General features: G+C 32.9%; 4 protein-coding genes across 5 annotated transcripts; all 4 read left to right on the plus strand.

The window, feature by feature from the left end:
* Window positions 1-8063: 8063 nt before the first annotated feature.
* On the plus strand, window positions 8064-11062 carry LOC118049939 (probable glucan endo-1,3-beta-glucosidase A6). The gene is made up of 3 exons (XM_035060129.2): window positions 8064-8540; window positions 8633-9934; window positions 10644-11062. The coding sequence occupies exons 1-3, from the start codon at window positions 8483-8485 to the stop codon at window positions 10679-10681; spliced, it is 1398 nt and encodes a 465-aa protein (XP_034916020.1). The 5' UTR covers window positions 8064-8482; the 3' UTR covers window positions 10682-11062.
* A 1187-nt stretch (window positions 11063-12249) lies between these two features.
* Window positions 12250-15612, plus strand: LOC118049935 (probable glucan endo-1,3-beta-glucosidase A6). Of its 2 annotated transcripts, none has more exons than XM_035060124.2 (4): window positions 12250-12537; window positions 12636-13937; window positions 14415-14478; window positions 15541-15612. In XM_035060124.2, exons 2-3 carry the CDS (start codon window positions 12812-12814, stop codon window positions 14450-14452), a joined length of 1164 nt encoding a protein of 387 aa, XP_034916015.1. In that variant the 5' UTR covers window positions 12250-12537; window positions 12636-12811; the 3' UTR covers window positions 14453-14478; window positions 15541-15612. The 2 variants fall into 2 exon arrangements, with proteins under 2 accessions (XP_034916015.1, XP_034916014.1); XM_035060123.2 differs by having other exon boundaries at window positions 12250-12532.
* On the plus strand, window positions 15561-17991 carry LOC118049937 (UV-B-induced protein At3g17800, chloroplastic). The gene is made up of 2 exons (XM_035060125.2): window positions 15561-15979; window positions 17019-17991. Exons 1-2 carry the CDS (start codon window positions 15561-15563, stop codon window positions 17821-17823), a joined length of 1224 nt encoding a protein of 407 aa, XP_034916016.1. The 3' UTR covers window positions 17824-17991.
* Window positions 17992-18253: 262 nt separating this feature from the next.
* LOC118049938 (uncharacterized) lies at window positions 18254-19992 on the plus strand. Its single transcript, XM_035060126.2, has 2 exons — window positions 18254-18353; window positions 19486-19992. Exons 1-2 carry the CDS (start codon window positions 18289-18291, stop codon window positions 19916-19918), a joined length of 498 nt encoding a protein of 165 aa, XP_034916017.1. The 5' UTR covers window positions 18254-18288; the 3' UTR covers window positions 19919-19992.
* Window positions 19993-24011: the final 4019 nt, after the last annotated feature.

A 24011-nucleotide genomic window follows, 5' to 3' on the forward strand; every position in this document is an offset into this window, starting at 1 on the left:
ATAGAGGTATATATATCAAATCCCTTTGGGATTTGACTTGATTTAAGTTTTGGATTTCGGATTCAACTGGTAAAGGCGAGTTATGATATTATTTATATAAAAAAAAATAAAATAAAATAAAATAAAATTGATGTTGTTGAATTATTCATATTATGGATTGAACAACCAAATCACAAATTTTACCGGTCAACTTGGTATAATTATGATCACTAAATCACCAAACTAGGTGATGCGGTAGCATAATTAGTATATTCTATTCGAAAATTGACCTGACTATAAAATCGTGTCTCGAGTTATATATATTCATCCAGATCATCTCGAATTAACTCAAAAAAATTAAAAAAAAAATATTTGAAGTTTTAATATTTTATATAAAAAAATTAAAAAAATAATCCATATAAATATAGGATATACATGTTATAAATAATTAAGTTTAAAAGATTATTTTTAAAATATTTTTTTATCCCACATTGAAAAAAATACTATATTATTATGTTATTCTTTTAAGTTGAAGTATTTAAACAAAAAATATTTTTTTATCTCACATTAAAAAAACATAACTTTTTTAATTGTAAATATAGAGGATATATACTAAAGGAGTTCAAATTTCACATTAAAAAAATAATTTTTTTCTTATAAACATAGAGTATATATACTAAAGAATTTCAGATCCCACATTGAAAAAATAAAACATTCTTCTAGTATTTATATATTGAACTTTAAAAATGGGTTAATAATCAACTATATATATATATATATATATATATATATATATATATATAAAAGGGTATCTGACTATGAGAAAAAACACATTTGAAAGAAAAAAAGATTAAGTTTCAACTGGGTTTTGTCGGGTCGCCCAAGTCACAGGTCAACCAGATTTTGCTGGGATCTTGGTCTTTTGTCTTACTCAGACCGATCCAACTACCATGTCAATCAGGTCCCAGGTTCGACATGTCGGGCCGGTCCTGAGTTTAATAACTACGTGTAGGAGCATTTTTAGAAAAATATATGTTTTTCTTAATTAATTTCATTTCTTTATATTTTATTTTTTATATATTTTATTATTATGTTTTCTAGTTTTTTCTATTTTGATATAATATTTTTTTCTAGTTTATTTTTTTATTCATTATTATTATGGTTTTCTAGTTTTTTTTTTTTTTTTTTTCTATATGAAGGATTGTAATATCCTTTTGGTAAGTGAAGACATTGATAAATAAAATTAAGCATTTCAAGAATGTTTTTTTTTATATTTTAATAGTATTTTTAGTCTTTGATGGTTTTATATTGTCACAAACTCCTTATAATTCATTCATGTATATGTCAACTGGTATTAAAACTTAATGCTCTCGTCTGACTTATGAAGAGCATGTAAGTGCATAAATAATAATATACAAATTTAATTATTATTATAAACAATAAATCTGCCACTATATATCCATACTATTTTCCTTAATGTTTTGATCAAAATAACATTTTTAACCCATCTCTCTTAATCTAACATTTAATATTTCTTTTTATTCTACATTCCTGCCACAATAATTTCAGCTTCTCTCATGGACACTGTAATTGCATTAAGGCTCCATTTGTTTGCAGGAAAGTGGTTTTCTTTTGGAAAGTGAATTTCGGGGAAAGTGAATTCCGGGAAAGTATTTTCCGATGTTTGGTAGTGTTATGGAAAAATGAACTGGAAAACACTTTCTAGTGTTTGGTTGTGTTATGGAAAATGAACTGGAAAAATAATTTATTAATGAATTAATTTTTTTTCAAGTTTATCTAATATATATAAAATATTTAATCACTTACAATAAAAAAAAAAAAATCTAAAAAGTATAATGATGAATTTTTTTTTTTATATATCCTATATTCATACATAGCTTATTTTATAAAATATAACTATATATATATATATATCATATCATATTATAGAGAAATAAGCTTGTGAAATATTTTTTACGTAAAACCTATGAATATTTTTTTTTCAATTTTAAAAGCTTAAAATAATTTTTTTTCCATATGAAGAAAGCCAAATTAGTTTATGGTAAGAGTTATATATTTGGGTTTTTTTTTTTTGGTATAAAGAATTTTTTTAAAAGATAAATACATACAAAAATATTTTTATGGGTTTTTTGGATAAATATTTTTTTTGTACGGGTAAAGGCAATTATCTCTTTTAATATCCCTTTAATATATATCAAATAAACATCAAGATATAAATATAAATATCTAACATCAAACATAGTCATGCATAAATATTAAGTTTCGATGTCATATACATACATATTAGTTCAAATTACAAACATAAACATGCTAGACCGAATTAAACAAGTAAACATACTCGTTAAATAACAAACATAGTCTGAACCCAAATTTTAAAAATAGTCAAACCATATTAGCAAGCAGGCTTGTAGCAGTGTCGGTTCACAAAATTTTGAACCCAAATTTTCCTCAAATTAGCATTTTTTGCCATAAATGCTTTTGCCAACATCTAATTTTGGACTAAATGATCAAATGCATCCCCAAAAGTGATCTCATCAAAGCCTTCAATTTTCATCACTTCTGTATACAACACATTAACATCAAGTTGATTTTTGCTGAGACTTTGAATTGCAAATGCTACATTTCCAATATGTTTAGACAACTTTTCAATATCATCATTTTCATACATGCGATTTCTCTTCCTATTCTGATAACAAAACCTAAAAATTTAGGGAAATAAATATTAAAAAAGGCATATAAAATACTAACACAATCAATATAATAAATTATGCTCAAAGAAGCTGACAATATACAATTTATAAGTTCACAACGATCAAGATCGATCATTTTAATTCTTAAAATTAATCTGATTGTCGGTTTCCCCTCCCCCTCCCTTGTTTCCCCCCGTCGGTGTCCCCTGGTTTCCCATGTTTCCCCTCTGTCGATTTCCCATGATTTCACTGTTTTTCTCTCATCTGGTTTCTCTCTCAGTTTCCTCTCTGTCAGTTTCCCCTCAATCTCTAATCCCCTGGGTAAGTGGTATTCGGTTTCCCCGATTATTTTCTCTGTTCTCTCTCGCCTCAACTTTCTCTATTGGTTGTTCTCTCTCGGTCCTTAACTTCCCCTGCCTTTCTCTCGCCATTTCATGTTCTCAAGAAGCAGGCAACATCACAGATGCAAGGGGCAAGGGCAGGCAGGCAGGGCAACACAACAGATTCACTAATCCCCCCCCTTAACTTTACGTCTCTCTGTTTGCGTTGGATCGGGGGACGGGGAAACAGGGTTGGGTCTGGGATGGGGAAGTTTGGTTTGTCTAAGAAGCTGCCGAATGTGCAAGAAAATAAACTATAATTTTTATGGCTTGCTTGTGATGAATTTGCTTGGTTTTTTATGTGATTTTGTTTGAATGTGACAAGGTGAGATGAGGAAGAAAACTGGTGCCTTGTTTGCGTCTCTGTATTTGCGTTGGGTATGGGAAAATGTTTTACAGGCAGAAGATAAACTATGGATTTTTTTGGTAACAGACACAATAAATTAAACAGGTCAAAGGATTTCTTGCTATAATTCTTACAGATCCATGAATGAAAAAATTAAAAACATATAAAGGAAATAATATACAGAAATAGAGAACAGATCTATGAACGAAAAAAATAAAAACATATAAACGAAATAATATAGAGAAATAGAGAGGGGGAAAAATACCTGAAAAAAAGTGTCCAGGGATCTGATTTCTCAGTAAGATCAAAATTCTTCTTGCTTTTGTTGTTTTCAGAAAAAGAGAGACCAGATGTGTTTTTGTAAAGATGGAAAGTGTTTTCCTTTCCTTATCAAAAGGAAAAAAACTTTCCTTTGACCAATTTTTCGGGTGATTGCCAAACGTTGGAAAATAAGAAAAGTCAATTCCTGTAATCTGGTTTCCTTGAAACAAACAAGGCATAAACCTATTTGGTGGCCTATATTTTGGCTACTCTCTTATGGGTGTCAATCAATCTAGCAAACTAATTTGATCATCAACAATCTAGCTATATTCTAGCGGATATCAATCAATCTGATGAATCCATTTGGTTACTAATAACTTGATTATTCCTTCACAACTATAAATTAACTTGGCGAACTTATTCGGTTGCCAATCAGTTATCCCCTCATGGATATCAACTGATCTGGCAAATTCATTTGGTTGTCTATATTTCAATTATGATCTCACAGATGCCAATCAATCTTTAAATTTGTAATATTATTTTTGTATTTGCTTTACATTTCTAACAATCAATACACATAAATCAAACAAAGTATTTTTAGTAATATCAATTACTAATTTTTAAATTCAAATGAGGTGATGAACACCTACTTGCATATCTAGCATGTCGATCTCCTCCAACTGCAGTAGCTCCAACTCTTGGTGCTCCTCAAGGTTTCCAAAAAAGAGATACCACTTCAATATCTTTTCAATATCAAATAGTGTATGCTTAACCATATTATCATCAATTCATTTTATTTATTTGCATTGTTTACCATTTATCAATTTACATTTCACATGTAACATTTTACCATGACAGTTAATTATCCATTTTAAACACGTCGCCTTATTAATTCATTAACCATAATCATTCTCATCTCAAGTCACATAAAATTTATCAATTTTTTAAAACATAAGGGAACTTATATGAGCCTCACATTTTTTTTTTCTCAACTAACCATATACAACAATTACTTATATTGCTACACAATTTTTATAAGAACCTCAATTCGACACATACTAAATCTCATTAATAACTAAATAAACTAATTGAATTCTTTTTTTTTTTTTTTTATCATCTTTACATAGTAAGGTACACTAATCATGTACAATTTCCCTACCTTACAACAATTTATCATCTTCTACAATAACTAAACAATCATTTACTCCACTATACATTCCTTTATTACATTCACCAAATAATAATAAAAAGGTAACCTATACAAAAATTCCAATTCCATTTAAATAAATCATTAAACTCATCATCAAACATCACCACCACAATAATACATATTACCAATATAAAATTACAACATCTAAACACAATACCACGCTTCTAATTTCCCTTCTCTTTTGGTCGACCACTCACCACTTTCTAACATAATTTTTTTTACTTCCTTTCATTAAATTCTCACTTTCTATAACCATCTCCATCACTATTTCAACAATTTACTACCGATCTTAATTTCCCTCAAATTGCATCCATGAACTCTAACTCGATAATTTAAGGATTTTGCTCAAACTTAGCTAAAATGAATTCGAAGTTGACCAGATGATTATAAAATACTTTACCTGTTAAATGTATGTCTGTTACAAATTCTCTAGCATCTACCTTTCCAAATCATGCGCACCTCCTCATACTTCATGGTTTCCCTCTCTACAACACTTATTCTTCCTCATTAATTTCTCTTGATCCAAGTGTTTACATGTTTAATCACACAAAATCTCACAATTTTTCTTCCAAATATTTGATTTTTCCTAAGTTTTTTCACAAGATTTTTCAAGAGCTCCCCCTCTCGTGGTCGTCGGCCAAAGCATATATGTTTGTGTGTGACCATTTAGTCAACTCCCCTTGTACCCTCCTTCATACATTTTTATTTTTATTTTTCGAGTAAATGTTTTTCAAGTTCCAACACATGTTACCGTCAAATTTAAACTAGACCATATCAAATTTCATTAAACTATAGTCCAAGACATTTCATTTCTTATTTTTTTCTTTCATCTAGTTTTATTTTTTTTGCTTTTCTAACTTTTTTATTTTTCCGGCATTTTCCACTTTTTATTTTTTTGAAACTAACACGCAAACATTTTATTCTTAATTCCTAAGTCTATCATCATTTCCATAACTCAAATATTCAATTTACTCCCTTAACATAATATTTCCCTTATTAATTATATAAAATTTACTCAGAGTGGCTCATACAAAAAAAAATATTTTTGATAGAGAGTAGTTTATAACTGAAGACTGAACTCGAGAATAAGTTCTTCCAATTAGAGAGATTGATGTAAGATTTTTTTTAGAAAAATAAATATTTTTTTTCTAGTTAATTTTATACATTCTAATTTTTAATTTTTAATTATTTATTATGAAGTTTTTTTAGTTTTTTTTTATATAGTTCAATAGAATATTTTTTTCCCGTACAATATTGTTAAGTTTTTATAATTTTTTCTATATAAATGATTGTAATGACTATTTAAAAGTGAAGACATGGATAAATAAAATTAAATATTTTAAAAGTTTTTTTATATTTATAATATTTATAATCTTTTAAAGATTTTAACTTATAATAAATCTCTTATCATTTACTATTTTCTGTAATATTAAATCAAGTTTAATAACTATTTACAAGAGAGATTATCTAAATAATAATTATACTCACCTGATTATACAAATAATAATTATATTCAATCGCCAGGCAGGCAAACAAACCACGTATCAAGGGTAACATCATTATCTACTTGTCCAAGGAAAGAGTTAATTAAGAAAAGCAAAAGAAAGGCACACCGACTACGTATCAAGTATCAACTATCAAGTGCTTTTCAACTTTATCTATTTGTTTTGGTCGCAGGTGCAGCCAAAATTAGCATAGAGTAAATATAATTGGTGATGTTGTGTGAATTATTTTTATAAAAATTATTTTTAATAAAAAATATATTAAAAAATATTTTGTTAAAAAATAAATATTGATATTAATATATTAAAACCATAAAAAATATATAAAATATATATTTTATTAAAATACAATTTTAAAAACACTTTTAAAAACATATTAACCTATAAAAACAAACACACTTGACTATTTACATGTTATTTGGTTTTGTGATTTAATTATACTTTTTTTTTTATTTTTTGAATTTTAAATTATTTTTTATTTTTTAGATTATTTAAATATACAATATCAAAAAGAAATTTTAAAAGATAAGAAATATTTTATTTTAATAATTTATAAATAAAAAAATATTTTATAAAATAATTTTTAATATACTATTTAAAAATTATCAAGCACTGCATGACGCTGCTCTGTTTATTTGTTTTTTTTTTTTTGAAGTGCTTGTTGTCTATTTTGCCCTTAATTTATTTCTTCAGCGAAGTCATTTAATTTTCCCAACGTGTAAGGTGTTTTACTCTATCTATAGCCATTACCACCAGGCCATTCCGCAAGAAGGACGAAGTAGGTAAAGGCTCATAATGCCATAATGGTACTCCATCCATCATAACTGAGAAGGGCTGTATAATTAAGGAGGCGTTTGTATCCAAACATGGCTGAAATTATGTTTTTTAAAAAGTTAAAATTAAAATGAAAATTTATATATATATATATATTTTTAAATTATTTTAATATGTGAATATAAAAAAATAATTTAAAAATATATTATTTTGATACATTCCTAAATATAAAACACTTTTAAAAATAATTATTATTATATTTTTAAACATTCTATAAAAATTGTAAAAATCATTAAATTCTCAAGGATTTGGAATTCTCAAAATTTAGTTTGAGTTGAATTTCACTTGTTTTTTTGTTTTAAAAATATATTTTTTAAATAAATAAATTATTTAATATGCTGATGTAAAATATAAAATATAAAAATAAAAAAATATTATTTTAATATATTTTTTAATAAAAAATATTTTAAAAAATAATTGTTATTAGCTTTAAAATAACATTGATTAATCTATAAAATTTAACCGACAAATGATATTATCAAATACAATCCAAACTGAATAAAATCAACATAAAAACTGAAAGAAAGAAAAAAACCCCATCATTTTAACACAAACATTTTTCTAAATCTATGTCAAGACGGATCGTACAACTACGTTAAAAGCCAAGAAACCATTATGCAACCAAGTGCTTCTCTGCTTCTCGCCTAAGCTTGTGATGAACACAAAACACAAACTGTATACGAGCCACCAGACAGCCACTGGGCCACAGCATCCAACGGCTAGTTGGCACCTTTTGACATAGGCATTTCTTTTTCCAAGTCATCATGTTCCCCATGTCTCATGAGCCTTCTTTCTACCCTCTTTCCTAGAAACCAAGCAGAGTCTCCTTTATTTCCCTTGTCTTGTCACATATGCTAGCCTTCATTTCACTCTCTCGAAACACTCTATTCTTTCTGCGTCTTCCTCGACCTCTTCTCCCTTTCTCTTTCCTTTCACAAAAGCTAAAGACAGAAAAAAAAAAAAAAAAAAAAAAGCGACATATTCCATGATATCACACCTGGCACATTATTCCCAACAGCCAACAAAAGAAGCCGACATCACTATAGCTTTGAACACAACAAGTTATTGCCCTGGTCAGTGCTCTACTTGAGCTCCCGTATCATGTTTTTAACCCCCACGCCTCGCTAAAAGTCTAAAAAAACCCCTTCTCTCTTCGATTCCTTGGAACCATTCAGATCCACTCTGTTATCTCCATTCTCTACAGGTCCTTCCTCTGCTCATTCTCCATAGCCGCTAAAATAACTTGAAGCGGGAGAGCAATGATGGGGTTAGGTTTTGTCCCCATCTTCAGTCTTGCCCTCTTAGTTTCCATTTCAAGTAAGTTTATCTTTTATTTCTTTAAGATTGACGAACTGGGTTTTGTGTTGTTTCAAGTCTAACGCTAACCCCATTGGTCTTCACACTTGCAGGTGCAGAGATCTCCAACAAGGTGGGCGTAAACTACGGTCAGCTAGGAAACAATCTCCCATCTCCTTCAGAGTCAGTGGAGCTAATCAAATCTCTCAAAGCCAAACGAGTCAAGATCTATGATGCCAATCCACACATCCTTAAATCCCTCAAAGACACCGACATCCAAGTTTCCATTATGATCCCTAACGAACTCATACAAAACATCTCCAAAAGCCAATCTCTCTCGGACCACTGGGTTAAAACCAATGTCGTCCCTTACTACTCCGATGTCAAAATCCGATATCTCCTCGTCGGGAACGAAATCCTCACAAATGCTGACACGGGCACATGGTTCAACCTTGTACCTGCCATGCGCCGAATCAAAGCTTCCTTAAAAACCCACAATATCAAAAAAATCAAAGTCGGCACCCCGTCTGCCTTAAACGTTCTCGAGTCTTCATTCCCACCATCGAATGGCACGTTCCGGTCCGATATCTCCGGCCCGATAATTAAACCGATGTTGCAATTCTTGGACCGGACCAAATCGTTCTTTTTCATCGATGCTTACCCTTATTTCGCCTGGGCCGATAACCACCAAAACATCAATTTAGACTACGCTCTTTTCAAAGCCAATAACCTAACATACACCGACCCGGGTACAAACTTAACCTACACCAACCTCTTGGACCAGATGTTAGACGCTGTCGCTTTTGCGATGAAACGGCTCGGGTATCCGGACGTTCGTATTTTTATTGCAGAAACGGGTTGGCCTAACGATGGAGATATTGACCAAATCGGGGCAAATATCTACAACTCAGCCACTTTCAATCGCAATGTGATAAAAAAACTCACAACAAAACCCGCAATCGGAACCCCAGCCCGACCCGGTTGGGTCATACCCAGTATCATCTTCGCCCTGTATAACGAGAACCAGAAACCGGGTCCGGGTACGGAGCGACATTTCGGATTATTGTACCCAAATGGGACCAAAATCTACGAGATTGATCTCAGTGGAGACACGCCGTTATCAGAGTACAAAAAGCCCTTGCCGGCTCCGACCAATAACGAGCCATATAAAGGAAAGATATGGTGCATGGTGGCCAAAGGAGTCAACGAGACTGCAGTGGGAGATGCGTTATCTTATGCTTGCTCGCAGGGGAATAAAACTTGTGACGCGATACAGCCCGGAAAGCAGTGTTATAAGCCGGATTCGTTGTTTTGGCATGCGAGTTATGCGTTTAGTTCGTATTGGGCCCAGTTTAAGAAAGGTGGTGGGACCTGCTCCTTCAACGGGTTAGCTACGATGACGCCTAAGGATCCAAGTAAGTAGTTTGATTAATTTATGTCGGTTGATTTTATCTTTGGTCGTTCCGATTATGATAGATCATTGTTGCTTGGTGTCTCGTTACCGTTGATATGACCAGTTGTGGGATGGTGGGCCCAATTTGAGCGACCACCCTCTCTGCTCAAATTTAGGGCATGATGATCACTTGAATTATAAGTCATTTGGTCAAGAATAGCCCTTAATTTTCGACATGGAGAATTTCATTAGTTATTCAAACTTGGCAGGCAGCATTTGTTTTGAAATTATATAAAAATCATGTGTTTGCAGAAGAAATTTTATGGTCCTAACAAGTAGATATCTAGGGCTAGTTTGAGGCTATTTTGATGGTGGGATCTGTCGTTTTTAAAATTTTATTTTTGATATAAAATTTATCAAAAAGATTTGAAAAATTAATTTGAAAAATAAAATTAGTTTTTTTAAAAAACAAACAAACTCATGGAGAATAAGAAAAAGAAAGAAAAACAGAATTAAGAAATAAATTTTTTATACTTGAAAGAATTATTATCATTTTTTTAGTAGGATTCTTTTTATAATTTATCTCTCTTCTATATTACGAGGCAATGTTTATCAATGTTGTTTAACCTGTGTTTGGCATGAAAAACATAAAAAAATTAATATTTTTTCAGGCTCGACTCATGCCCTTAGTTTGAGAGAATAATTTATTTTCCACTGGGATTTTGTTACAGGTTTTGGACATTGCAAGTTCCCAGGTACAACTCTTTGAGGCGGAGCTGTCCATCTGGACAGAGGATGCAGGAAGCCATGAACTGACGATTTTGGTGTTCTTGTTCTCATCTTGCAGAGCTTGTGATTTTGGTGCCCCGTTTAATTATTACTTTATTTATTTAAATAATATCTTCAATCTTTTGAGGCCTTTACTGTCCATATCTAAGGACACTCCATGACTCAACAACGATTAATTAAAGTGGGCCGCACCTAAATCACCCTGGTCTATGTATTTTTTTCATTAAAGAGTTGATTAATTTGTGCTAATTAGGGCAGATTCTTAAGATGGTTTCCAAAAATGTTGTTGGTCCGTACATTATTTTAGTATGTTGTCTAGGCAGTCATTGTTTTTTAATAATAATAATCTTCTATTTAAGAAGGCAACGGCTCTTTTGGGAGGGTCTATTCTGGCCCAGGAATCTGACACGTGCTGCATGTCAGCAGCACCTTTTGTCTACGCATTTTCCTACAGTGGTGGGTGGTCCATCGCACCGGCAGCCTCGTTCCCTCTTGCAAGATTCTTTTCATGTGTATAGCACTCGAAGAAACCGTTCTTTAATGAAGTCTAGAAGTCTCAACGGGGATTTAAACTGGTGGAGGTTTAAGAATATTTTTTTTATTTAGAAATATATTAAAATAATTTTTTATTTTTTAAAAATTAATTTTTAATATTAACACATTTATAAAATGATATGAAAATATATAAAAAAAAATTTAAAAAAAAATTCAAATTCTTTAAAAAAGAGATTTATACTGTTTTCAAACACGATGGCAGATGATTTAATATAATTGAGTGGGCCTTAGACCAGGATAAGCTGTTTTATTCTTTACCTGGTTTGGTAAAAATATGGGGTGAGAATTCGGTTTTTCAGCAAAATTAAGGTTTAGTTTTTCAGTTTTAAACATTTCAGCTAAATTAAGGTTTAGATTTTCAGTTTTTTCTAGCTAAAAATCTATTTTCTTTAATTTTAATTTTCAGTTTTTTAGCTAAAAAATCGAATATCTTTAATTCTATTTAGTTTGTTACAAAAATTAATTTTATTTAATTCTATTTAATTCGTTATAAATTAATTTTTTAGGTGTTTTTACATTGTTTTGATATATTGATATCTAAAATAAATTTTAAAATATAATATTTATTATTTTTCAAAACAAATCTTTCATGTTATGATTGAGAATGACAATAAAAATAGGTCAAATTTCCCGGCATGAATTGAATTGTTAAGATAACTAGATGCGTATAATTTTTGCAAGTCCTAATTAGTAATTAATAATTAAGGAATTTGACTGTATAATTTTTTAATGTTGAAGGATGAGTTTTAACTTGAAAATAAGTTTTAAAAAATCATCGCAAAAAGATAAATAAAAAGTAAAAACCATGAATTCCAAAATGATAGCTATAAATTCTGGTTTGGCATGGAAGCTTAATTTAGTAATTTGCGTACATTTTAAATTGGATTTTTTTTACCAAAATAAAGAAAAAAAAAAGGTGAAAAGATATTGTTTTATTAAAACAAAGACAAAACAATATCGTCTTCACAAAAAAAAAAAAACTGATTGATTCGCTGAAGACTCGGATAACTCTCGACTCGGACTGGATTAGCCCCGACCGTATCTTATAACTATGTTCAATGCACTCCACCTATGACGCTTTACAAACAAGTTACTCTATTGGTCAGCCTCTAATGCCCTCCTTTCCATCCCTTCGAAGCCCATAGACTCTGACTCGCCCTTTCTTTCTCTGCTCCATTCCCACCGGAAGAAGTTTTCTCCTCAAGCGACAGAGCAATAATGGGGCCGGCAGCAGCCATTCATGTCTTCATTTGCGCTCTCTTGATTTCCGTCTCCGGTAAGGTTAGCCTCTTAGAAAACAAAGTGCTCAACAATATGGGGGAGCCTTGTGTTTTTGACTCTCCCTTCCTAATTAACCCAAATTGTTTACGACCTTGCAGGTGCAGTGATTTCCAGCGAGGTGGGCATAAACTACGGCCAGCTAGGAAACAATCTCCCATCTCCTTCAAGGTCAGTGGAGCTTATCAAATCTCTCAAAGCCAAGCGAGTCAAAATCTACGATGCCAATCCAGACATTCTCAAATCTCTCAAAAACACCGGCATCCAGGTCTCCATTATGGTCCCTAACGAACTCATACAGAACATCTCCAAAAGCCAATCTCTCTCGGACCAGTGGGTTAAAACCAATGTTGTCCCTTACTACTCCGATGTCAAAATCCGATATCTCCTCGTCGGAAACGAAATCCTCACCAATCCTGACACGGGTACATGGTTCAACCTCGTCCCTGCCATGCGGCGAATCAAGATTTCCTTAACAAGACACAACATCCGCAAAATCAAAGTGGGCACTCCATCAGCAATCAACGTTCTTGAATCTTCGTTTCCGCCGTCTAACGGCACGTTTCGTTCAGACATTTCGGGTACGGTCATTAAACCGATGCTGCAATTCTTGAACCGGACCAAGTCGTTTTTTTTCATTGACTTCTACCCTTTTTTCGCTTGGTCCGAAAACGCACACAACATCAGTTTAGACTACGCTCTTTTTAATGCCCGGAATGTAACCTATACGGACCCGGGTACAAACTTGACCTACACAAACCTCTTTGACCAAATGTTTGACGCTGTCGTTTTTGCGATGAAACGCCTCGGGTATCCGGCTATTCGGGTTTTTATAGCAGAAACGGGCTGGCCAAATGGTGGAGATTTTGAACAATTCGGAGCCAATATTTACAACTCTGCCACGTACAATCGCAACGTTGTAAAAAAGCTAACCACAATCCCCGCAATCGGCACCCCAGCCCAGCCCGGTGTGGTCATACCCGCTTTCATCTTTTCGTTGTACAACGAGAACCAAAAACCAGGTCCGGGTACGGAGCGACATTTTGGGCTGTATTATCCGAATGGAACAGAAGTGTTCGAGATTGATTTGAGTGGGAAGACACCGCTTTCGGGGTACAAAAAGCCGTTGCCGTTGCCAACCAACAATGAGCCTTATAAAGGGAAGCTATGGTGTATTGTGGCTAAGGAAGCCAATAGGAGCGCGGTGAAAGATGCCTTAGCATGGGCCTGTTCACAGGGGAACAAAACCTGTGACGAGATCCAACCCGGGAAAGGGTGTTATCAACCGGTTTCATTGTTTTGGCACGCGAGTTATGCGTTTAGCTCGTATTGGGCCGAGTTTAAGAAGATTGGTGGGGTCTGCTCTTTCAACGGGCTGGCTACAACGACGGTTAAGGACCCAAGTAAGTTACCGAGTTGTCTGTTGTTCTTTTTTGTCTGTTGCTTTTCCCTTGTTTTTAGATGTGATGCTATCGATGCCTCACTGCCATCGTCAGATTTGAGGCACGTGGGACCCAGTGTCCTTGTAGATATACACCACCGATTATCTAAGCCACTGCTTATGCATTTTTTAGATTTAGGTTGTTGTTTTTTTTAATTTATTTTTAAATTAATAATTTTGTGATGTTTTTTTAACATTTTATATCTTGAAACAATAACCTAAAGTTACTTAGATATTTTGATATTATGATTTTAATATCATTTTAACAAAAATATTTGTATTGTATTATCACACGGTTACTAAATATACCATTCCTTGTAAAAAAAAAAAAAAAAGAAAAAGAAAAGTTTTGATTAGAATAAGGAAAACAAAACTAAAATTGTAATTTGAATGAATGAAAAATATATTTGTGAGTACTGAATTTGTAATTCCATTTCAGGTTTTGGACAGTGCAAGTTCCCAAGTGTCACTCTCTGAGCGTTGTCTGTCCCTCTTCTGTAAAGGTAACGAGGATGATGCAGGAACTCACTCTCTGCCTAGGATATGTTGGAATTAAAAGAACCAAGCATTTCATTGCTCTACACCCCTTTTAGTTGCTTTCACTATTGAAATAAGATCATCATTTTTTTCTAGATATTTCCTGTTCTTGTTCTTATACAGAGAAAATTTCCAATTCAACCATGATGAAAGTGAACACCTAGAAACCTTAAAAGTGTAACTCAATTTGTCAGGTTTTAGATGTGTTTTCTAAATGTTATCAATTCAAATTCTATAAATTTCAAAGTCATTTGAGATTTACATAATTGTTAACTTTAGAATACATAGAATTAATCGAGATACGTGCAAATTGGTTTGAACATTCATATTAATTAAAAAACAAAAATAACTAAATCACTTTTCTTTATTATATTTTGATGTAGTTTTACTCTATAATCGGTATTTTATATAATTAAGATTGGATTGAATCAACTCTAATTTTTTATTTATTTAAACAATGTTTTAATTTCTTAAATATTGTTTTGTTAGAAATGATGTTCGAAAATAATGTTATTTTGGGATAAATAAGGATTGACCCACTAATCCATGAATTAATCCAACTAAATTTACAAAAATAAAGTCAGAATGAAGCAGACATGGAGGATAAAGTTGTAAAATAAAAAAATAATAAAAAAAGCCGGCTTCGTATAAACTGTGAGCTGGCCTATATAGTTCTTTTTTAAAACTACAGCACTCACTTACAATTTACTCAATAAACGACAAGTAAAGTTGAGTATTGACTAAAAGTACCGATCGATACCTTATCCCCTCACCTAAAGCTTTTGTTATTTAGTGTTTGGATCTTATCCTTTCTCTCCACTTGGCCATTAAGAATTTGGCTGCCATCATCCCTTCCATAATTTTCCTAAGCCCAATAAGAGACCGCCACCCAATCACAAACCGCCTCTCGGAAAAAGACTCGATCCTTTATCTACTAACACTTATCAAAAACCTCAAGCCCTCGCTGCCTTATCTATTTACTACCATCACAGCTTTTGTTTTTTAATTCTCTCTCTCTCTCTCTCTAGGGTTTTTTTACGCTCTGTGAATGGACTATAGCCTCTACACCACCAGCAACAAGACCCTCTCTCTACGATTTTTACCGTCAGCGGTAAAATCCCGAAAGTTACCCTCAATTTCGTCTCGCAGTTGGACGTTCAAGTCCTCGACTGCTTTCCTTAACCGGAAAGTAGAGCGACAACCGAGAAGGGGTGTTGCGGTTATTGTGGTTGCAAGAGCGGGGTCGTCGAGCCACTGCGAGCCGAGCAGCAGCAGCAGCAGCAGCTTGAACACCCCGCTGGAACTGAGGTCTGCGGCTGGGAAGTTTTTGAGTGGCGTGTTTCAGAATCAGAAACAGCTTTTTCATGTTGCTGTGACTGATGAGTTGAAGTTGTTGGCCGATGACAGAGATAGTGCTTTGAGTCGGATGGTTCGTAGCTCTGGCTCCGATGAAGCTTCACTTCACAGGTCAGTCGTTCATTCCTTGATGCTCAATCTTCCCTTTTTCTCAATAAATAAATAAATAGAACAGTGTTTAGTTGTCATAGTCGATGACACGTTGTGTCTTCGATCAGCTCAGACGTCAATCGAAACCTTGTAGTTTTTCAAGGTTATACGGCATGTTAGAATTTTTTTTTTTTAAGGTAGTAATAATTGGAGTTTGTGTTCGGTAGTAACAACACAGTAACATCACAAACTTTCCCCATCAAGAATCCCCAAGCTATTTACTCTCCACATAGGACGAAGGCATCACTTACAAAATTATTCCATTTTTTGTTGACCATTGCAAAGATAGCTAGGACATCTCATTGTGTTTTAAACATTAGCTTGATTTGATTATTTCAGTTTTTTAATTGTACGTATTAAATTTCATAAATAAGGAGTCGGTGGGCTTTCAAATTCATTAAGTTGACAAGTCAGGATTTTTAAAAAATAAATAAATGGTATAAGAATAAAATAATTAAATTACAAGTTAAATGGATTGAGGGTTGTTTTTTTGCATGAAATTTAAATGGGGCCAGGCTATTAATGTCCGGAGGTTTATGATGTGATGTTATTAGTCTGAACAACAGTACCTGTCCTATGAAGATTTTGATTTGTTGCTTTTGGGAAAGGCTTGATTTTTCTTCCTATAACAGGGAACAAGGCTGGCTTTTGTCCTAAATTTGTTGAAGTTTTCACATTGAGAATCTGAATTGTGAATTTTTTTAACCTCTTTTCTTCAGCAGATTCACGGGTACTTCACTTGTATAAATCGAAAGAATTTCTTTTTGCCATATGGGATTCATGCATTTAGGCAATCATTGCTCTAAAATTACAAACCAACTAGTCTTAGTGGTATTGTTGCATCACGAAACAGATGCATGACTGTCGAATGATCCAGTTGCCTGATAGTCCTGCATCTGGACATTTTGATCACCATAGCAATAAATGTTCTATATTACCTGATTGGATCAAATGGAGCTACCCAGCTGCCTAATAGTGCTTCCTTACTTTCGAGTGCCAGGAGGATTGCTGAGCTGAAAGAGCATGAGTGTCAAGTTGCCGTTGAAGATGTCATGTATATGTTAGTTCTTTACAAATTTTCTGAGATCAGAGTCCCTTTGGTTCCAAAGCTCTCTAGGTGCATCTACAATGGCAGGCTAGAGATACGACCTTCAAAGGACTGGGAGCTAGAGTCCATCCACAGCTTTGAGGTCTTAGAGATGGTTAGGGAACACGTCTCTACAGTTATTGGCTTGAAAGTAAACTCTAGTGTGGCAGACAGTTGGGCAACAACTGAGGTCCATAGGTGCCGGCTAGGTAGATTGTATGCAGCCTCGATTTTATACGGTTATTTCCTCAAGTCTGCCTCCTTAAGGCATCATTTGGAATGGTGTCTGGTTCTGCCCCACCAAGATATTCATCTTGGTCATAGGACCACCCTTCAGTTTCCAGAATCACTGCCTTCTTATGGATTAACGAATCTTGTTTTTGGTCACATAAGCAACACGCAATCGACGTCACAGGGAACAAGGTTAAACAGGCCAAAATCAGAACATGAAAAATTGAAGTGCTACCTGATGGGGTTTGATTCCGAGACACTGCAGAGATGTGCAAAACTGAAATCTAAGGAGGCTGTGAATTTGATTGAGAAGCACAGCTGTGCACTGTTTGGAGATGAGAAGACCGGCGTGCTTGAGAATGATGAGGTGATCTTGACCTCGTTTTCGAGCTTGAAGAGATTGGTTTTGGAGGCAGTTGCTTTTGGTTGTTTTCTTTGGGACACAGAAGAACATGTCAACTCTGTATATAAGCTTAAAGACAACTAAAGGAGAGGGAGCAAGTTTCAAGAGAGGATTGGCTACTGAGCGAAACTCTTCTTGTATATACGAGCTTGATTGCTGCATTTGACTCTTGTTTCCAAATTCCCACAGTTTATTGTATAGACTACATAGAAATAGAGTTATATATATATAGAGCTGTTTTTGCTTCTCGTACACAGTTCCGCTAAGCTAGGTTGACTGGTGTTTTAACCAGCGAGTCAAAGTTTTGACTTCTTGGTGCATGTTCTGTAAGTAGCAGTTGCAGAGATATGAGCTTGCATGCCATTTCTTTTCTTCTTTGCTTTCTGGTGCAGTGGATATGGATAACTCTTGCTGCAAAATCTTTTTCTGAAATGGAATCGGTTGTAGGATGTTAGCTGCTTAAACATCTAATGATCTCTGCAGTGCGAGTTCTTGGTTGTTACTCTGTTTTGTGTGAGGTTAAAGCTTTGCTTGCAGTGTACCTGTTACATGGGAGTGGATTACATAACTGTAACCTGCGCTCAGACAGAATCCAAAATCCAATTTAGATTCCGGTACGTTGTCCGCTCCAAAATTTTTATGGTGCGCATCCTCAGAATTTCATGCTCTGATGAACTCGTGAGCGTGGATTGGAGATTCAGCTCTGCAAGTAACAATAACTTTTAACAAATTCTAGCTCTTTTTATTATGATTTATTAACTTTTTGTATTAAATTACATGTGAATGATGTTTTTTTAAAAAAAAAAAAAATTATTTTTGATATTAATACATTAAAATAATTTAAAAATATTAAAAACATATTAATTTGAAGTTAATGAAAAAAATAAAAAATTTTAAACTTTTTCAAAAACGTTTTTGAAACAAAAAAACAAACAGGCCAAACCTGATCAAACCCAACTGACAACTCCACTCCATTCAATAAACTCATAGACCTCGAGTCTAGTCTAGGCTGGTTAACCTAGGTTGAGTTTCATTTCAAATTATTTTGAAGATTAATTCAATCAAACTTGGTTAACTCAGTTAAACAAGTAAAACACGACAAAGTCAATTACAACAATTTCTTTTTAATTTATATCTAAAATAATATTATTTTAATTTAAAATTTCCAACAATTTCTTTTTAATTTATATCTAAAATAATATTATTTTAATTTAAAATTAACTCGATAAATATATGAAGTGATCCTTGAATTGAATGTCAAGATCCTAGTTGAGGTCAGGTCTATAACGATGAATATTAGCATTAGCATTAATTTCCTAGAATCATCCATTAGAATCGTTCCTTGGACTGAATGTCGTAAGATCCCGAGCGGCTAGCCTTATAACGACGAGTATTAGTATCAATTGCTTAGAATCATCCATTATCAGTTGCTTAGAATCATCCATTGAGTTTCCAAGAAGTCAAGAAGAGTAAAGACAACGACTACCCCTTAAAACTAAAAACACCACACGAAAAACAAATTATCTGCGTGGGATTCTGTCGTTTCAACTACATAAACTAATCCCATAGCCAACGTCACCTCAGTTTTGAAAAGTTCCACAGTTTGATTCGATCAAGATTCTACACCATAAGTATACCTCTGCAACATGAAACACTTAAAAATAGATGTGTCTTTGCCAACTTCCTTCCCAAGTCTTCTCCCCTGTCTCTCAAAAATAAATAAGACATGGTTTTTTTTGTTGTCAGGTTCATTTTCTTGGCCATCACTGCATTATCAAGCCTCGTTTCTCGCTTAATCTTCTCCGCTACTGCTCACCTTCTTGTGTTGATTATCCAAGGATGCAGATTACCTGGCCAAGCTGTCCAAGGAGGATTACAGGTGATCGCCGATGTTATCAGGGCATGCTTTGAGTATGTCTTGCAGTTTATTGTGGAAAAGATATGTTCTTCAACCGCTGCTGCTGTTGATCTTCTGATAGAAGGCATTTCAGGTTCTGCTGCTCTCACAGGATCAGCTCTTGGAGGTCTGGTGGAAAAGACAAGAGCTTCTCTTGATGGGATATTGGAAAATTCATTATCTCAGCTTGCTGAGGATTTCAGACAGATGATTTCAACTATAATGACAGATTTATGGAGCAATTACAAGGATGCAGTGGGATATTTCACACAAAATGCTTAATTATACCATATAATTTCAAGTTTCTCGCCTTGTAAAATATTTTTGTATCATATGTGGTTGATGATTTTCGATGAGGTAATGTTGTTCTTCCCACTTAATTATTTGCTTATATAATTTTTTTTTCTGCATATTATCCGTTGAAAATCGCATGATTTTTTTCTTTCTGAATTCTCTTTGCACGCATAGGGTTGAAGTTGAATTTGCTCCACCTTCTTCCGATGCAGGAAACCTAAATTCATCATCCATCTCTATATTTCAATTACTGGATCAAATCGGATCGAGTGAGAAATTTCGAAATTTCTCCATCCTGCCATAGGATACATGATCCAATCCATTTTTGTATTTTTAAAATCAATTTAAAATAAAATAAAATTTGAGCTCTAAAATCACTTCTTCAATCATAAACTATAAAACTATCAAATAGAAGTTAAATTTTAAATATATGCATAAAATTATAAAACATTTCAGAAATCATAGAATAAAAATCCATGTATCCTATTGAAAAAAATAAAATTAATACTAAACGCAATCGAATAGGCTTCCATCGGAGACCTAAAGGATGGATTATTGCATCCCTGCACCTACGATCACCGTCGAAAACATTAGAATTGAGGAGACGATTACACTTTTTTTTGGCTCCCGACGGACGCAGCGCTGATCATTCCGAAAGATTGCGCCTAAATTCCTAAAGCTCGAAAAAGTCAAGTGTGAAGGTTCCGAAGAAAGGAGACACGGAGAGGAAACAAGAGAACCGAAGCGTAAAAAATAATTTTCATGGATGACTTCATATGCGGACAACCGAGTCTTCAATTTATAAATTTTATTTTCTATTTCTTTCATTCTTTTTTTTTTTAATTCTTTTTTAATGGTCAAGGTTACGTTCTAGAGTTATAAGTTATTATTTATAAATTGTATTTTTTTAAACCTAGTTCGGCTTCCCAAGTCATCCAAAAACTCGTTGACCTGTTTTTTTGGAGGCCATGCACAAGGAAATTTAATGGAACTGGTGGATTGACTCATGATTTGGATATTTTTTTATCATTATATTTTTTATTTTTTTTATTCAAAATATAATTATTTTGAATAAATTATTTTTCATGAAATCACTTACAAGTCAATTATGACCCAGCGCTTAAGGCAAGTTATAAACCGGGCAGAACTCTTAACTATGTTGTTTGTTATAGGTATAACTACACCCAAGTATTATTTGATATTAAAGCTCCGTTTATTTGCAGGAAAGTGGTTTCTTTTTGGAAAGTGAATTCCAGGGAAAGTGAATTCCGGAAAAGTATTTTCGATATTTGGTAGTGTTATGGAAAATGAACTGTAAAATAATTTATTAATGAATTAAATTTTTTTTCAAGTTTATCTAATATATAAAAAATATTTAATATAAAATATTTAATCACTTACAATTGTCATAACCTAATTTTTGACCTTTTTTATTTTTATTATTAAAAAAAAGATGATGAAAAATAAAAATAAAAATAAAATAAATGAAGGATGAATTAAAATTTGGGTTAAGGGCAACATGATTGGAAGTTTAAAGATTTAATTAAGCTCTTGACTAGTTTAATTAATTAAATCAAGGGTTTAATTGGAGAATTGATTTAATTAAAATTTAGATTATTTTAATTAATAAAATCAAGAATTTAATTGAAGAATTAATGAGTTTGAGGACTTAATTAAACTTTGATTTAATAAAAAACCTAGGACTTAAATAAAATAAACCGAGAGAACCGGCTTCGTCTTCAAGCAGCAGACCACAGGTAATCTCCCCTTTGCATTTTAATTCACTGCTACATTAGCAAGTGAATTATATCACTTGCTACTGTAGCAAGTGAATTATAATTCGTCTTCAAGCAGCAGACCACAAGTAATCTCCCCTTTGCATTTTAATTCACTGCTACAGTAGCAAGTGAATTAATTCATTGGGCAGGCGTGCGCTAGCTACGCACGCCAAAAGAAAAGTGTTTTCCTTTCTTTAAAAGAGGAAAACACTTTCCTTTGAAACGTTATTAATTTTAGGTTGACTGGAATTCATTTTTCTTTGACCATTTTTCCTTCTTGTTGCCAAACATAGGAAAAGCAGGAAAGTCACTTTCCTGCAATCAAACACGGCCTAAGAGTATTTTTGGTAATGTGGTAATGGTTGTTTTTCAAATAATTTTTCGTGTCGAAATATATGCCAATGATATTTTTTCATTTTAAAAAAATTATTTTTGATATCGGCATATCAAAACAATTCAAAACATACAAATCACATTAAATTTTAGTTAAAAAAAATAAATTTTATGGGAACGGGGTTTCAACCGCGTTCCCAAACACTTTCTAAGTAACTAGTTGGGACTGTGCTAAATGTCACTTTTATTTTTAAAAAAATTATTAAAAAAAACATTTTTTATATTTTATTTTATAGATAAATACATTAAAATAATTCAAAAATATATTAATTTTTTAAAAAAACTTAAAAAAAAAAAAAAAAAGGTACAACAGTAATCTCAAATACCCCAAAGAAGAGAGAAAAAAAGTGTAGTCTTGCACTGACGAGAACTTATCAAAAAAGAAGCAAAATAAAAAAGCAAGTTCGGCGGCAAAAGCGTGTGATGTGGCAGCATAATGGTTGTCTTTGTGAGGCGAGCACGGTAGTAGCACAATAGTGCATGAAGTTTCCAAGAAGTTGTAAAGAAGTCCTTGAAGTATTTGTGGGGATTATTTTGTAGTGATATTTGTAAGTATCGATCTTGGGTGTGTTGGGGTTTTGGACTGTGAGGTAATTTATTGAGAGTTTATTTTCTAGGAAGAATTTATTATATTATTAATATTATATTTTTTGAACCACATTAAATTTTATATGTATTTATTTTGTTTATGTGAGTTTTGCACGATATTTTTTATAGCCAAGTTTTTTATAGAAATTAAATTTTAAATATATACATAAAATTATAAAACATTTCAGAAATCATAGAATAAAAATCCATGTATCCTATTGAAAAAAATAAAATTAATACTAAACCCAATCGAATCGGCTTCCATCGGAGACCTAAAGGATGGAATATTGCATCCCTGCACCTACGATCACCGTCGAGAACATTAGAATTGAGGAGACATTACACTTTTTCGTGGCTCCAAACGGACGCAGCTCTGATCATTCCGAATAGGTCACGTCTTGATCTAAAAGCAAAATATACAAGCCATGTGTACGCCATTTGCAGAAAGATTGCGCCTTGATCAAGGTTAATCTTGGAGGGGGCTCGTTAATTCCTAAAGCTCGAAAAAGTCAAGTGTGAAGCTTCCGAAGAAAGGACACAGAGGAAACAAGAGAACCGAAGCGTAAAAAATAATTTTCATGGATGACTTCTTACGCGGACAACCGAGTCTTCAATTTATAAATTGTATTTTATTTTTCTTTCATTCTTTTTTTTTTATTATTATTTTTTAATGGTCAAGGTTACGTTCTAGAGAAGGACCTTTTCTGGTTTTGAAACCTAGTTCGGCTTCCCAAGTCATTCAAAAATTCGTTGACCTGGATCTAGGAGGCCATGCAGTTAACTCATGATTTGGATAAATTTTTTTATATTATATTTTTTATTTTTTCTTATCCAAAATATAGTTGTTTTAGACAAATTATTTTTCAAGAAATCACTAGCCAAAGTCAATTATGACCCAGGGCTTAGGGCAAGTTATAAACCGGGCAGAACTCTTAACTATGTTGTGTGTTATAGATATAACTACACCAAGTATTATTTGATATTAAGTAGCTATCTGGGAGCGTCTTAAATGTCACTTTTATTTTTTTAAAAAAAAATTAAAAAAATATATAATTTTTTTTAAAATTTATTTTTTTAAAATAAACACATCAAAATAATCCAAAAATATATTAATTTTTTTTATTTAAAACTAAAAAAATATTAAAAAAAAACATGATACAAGTGTAATCTCAAACACCCCAGATAAGGAGAGAAAAAGTATTGTCTTGCACTGACGAGAACTTGTTAAAAAACAAGCAAAACAAAAAAGTAAGTTCTGCGGCAAAAGCGTGTGATGTGGCAGCATAATTGTTGTCTTTGTGAGGAGAGCACGGTAGTAGCAC

This window comes from Populus alba, chromosome 2 (genome assembly GCF_005239225.2).
Source record: "Populus alba chromosome 2, ASM523922v2, whole genome shotgun sequence".
Classification (NCBI taxonomy): Eukaryota; Viridiplantae; Streptophyta; class Magnoliopsida; order Malpighiales; family Salicaceae; genus Populus; species Populus alba.

What these genes read in the sequence shown, in the direction of transcription:
- LOC118049939 (XM_035060129.2), top strand. Translation starts at nt 8,483, where the DNA reads ATGATGGGGTTAGGTTTTGTCCCCATCTTCAGTCTTGCCCTCTTAGTT. An exon ending in CCTCTTAGTTTCCATTTCAA is followed by an intron (nt 8,541 to 8,632) that starts GTAAGTTTATCT and finishes TCACACTTGCAG; the next exon opens with GTGCAGAGATCTCCAACAAG. An exon ending in GATGACGCCTAAGGATCCAA is followed by an intron (nt 9,935 to 10,643) that starts GTAAGTAGTTTG and finishes ATTTTGTTACAG; the next exon opens with GTTTTGGACATTGCAAGTTC.
- LOC118049935 (XM_035060123.2), top strand. Translation starts at nt 12,475, where the DNA reads ATGGGGCCGGCAGCAGCCATTCATGTCTTCATTTGCGCTCTCTTGATT. An exon ending in TCTCTTGATTTCCGTCTCCG is followed by an intron (nt 12,533 to 12,635) that starts GTAAGGTTAGCC and finishes ACGACCTTGCAG; the next exon opens with GTGCAGTGATTTCCAGCGAG. An exon ending in AACGACGGTTAAGGACCCAA is followed by an intron (nt 13,938 to 14,414) that starts GTAAGTTACCGA and finishes ATTCCATTTCAG; the next exon opens with GTTTTGGACAGTGCAAGTTC.
- LOC118049938 (XM_035060126.2), top strand. Translation starts at nt 18,289, where the DNA reads ATGGGAGTGGATTACATAACTGTAACCTGCGCTCAGACAGAATCCAAA. An exon ending in AAAATCCAATTTAGATTCCG is followed by an intron (nt 18,354 to 19,485) that starts GTACGTTGTCCG and finishes TTTTGTTGTCAG; the next exon opens with GTTCATTTTCTTGGCCATCA.
- LOC118049937 (XM_035060125.2), top strand. Translation starts at nt 15,561, where the DNA reads ATGGACTATAGCCTCTACACCACCAGCAACAAGACCCTCTCTCTACGA. An exon ending in GATGAAGCTTCACTTCACAG is followed by an intron (nt 15,980 to 17,018) that starts GTCAGTCGTTCA and finishes TTCGAGTGCCAG; the next exon opens with GAGGATTGCTGAGCTGAAAG.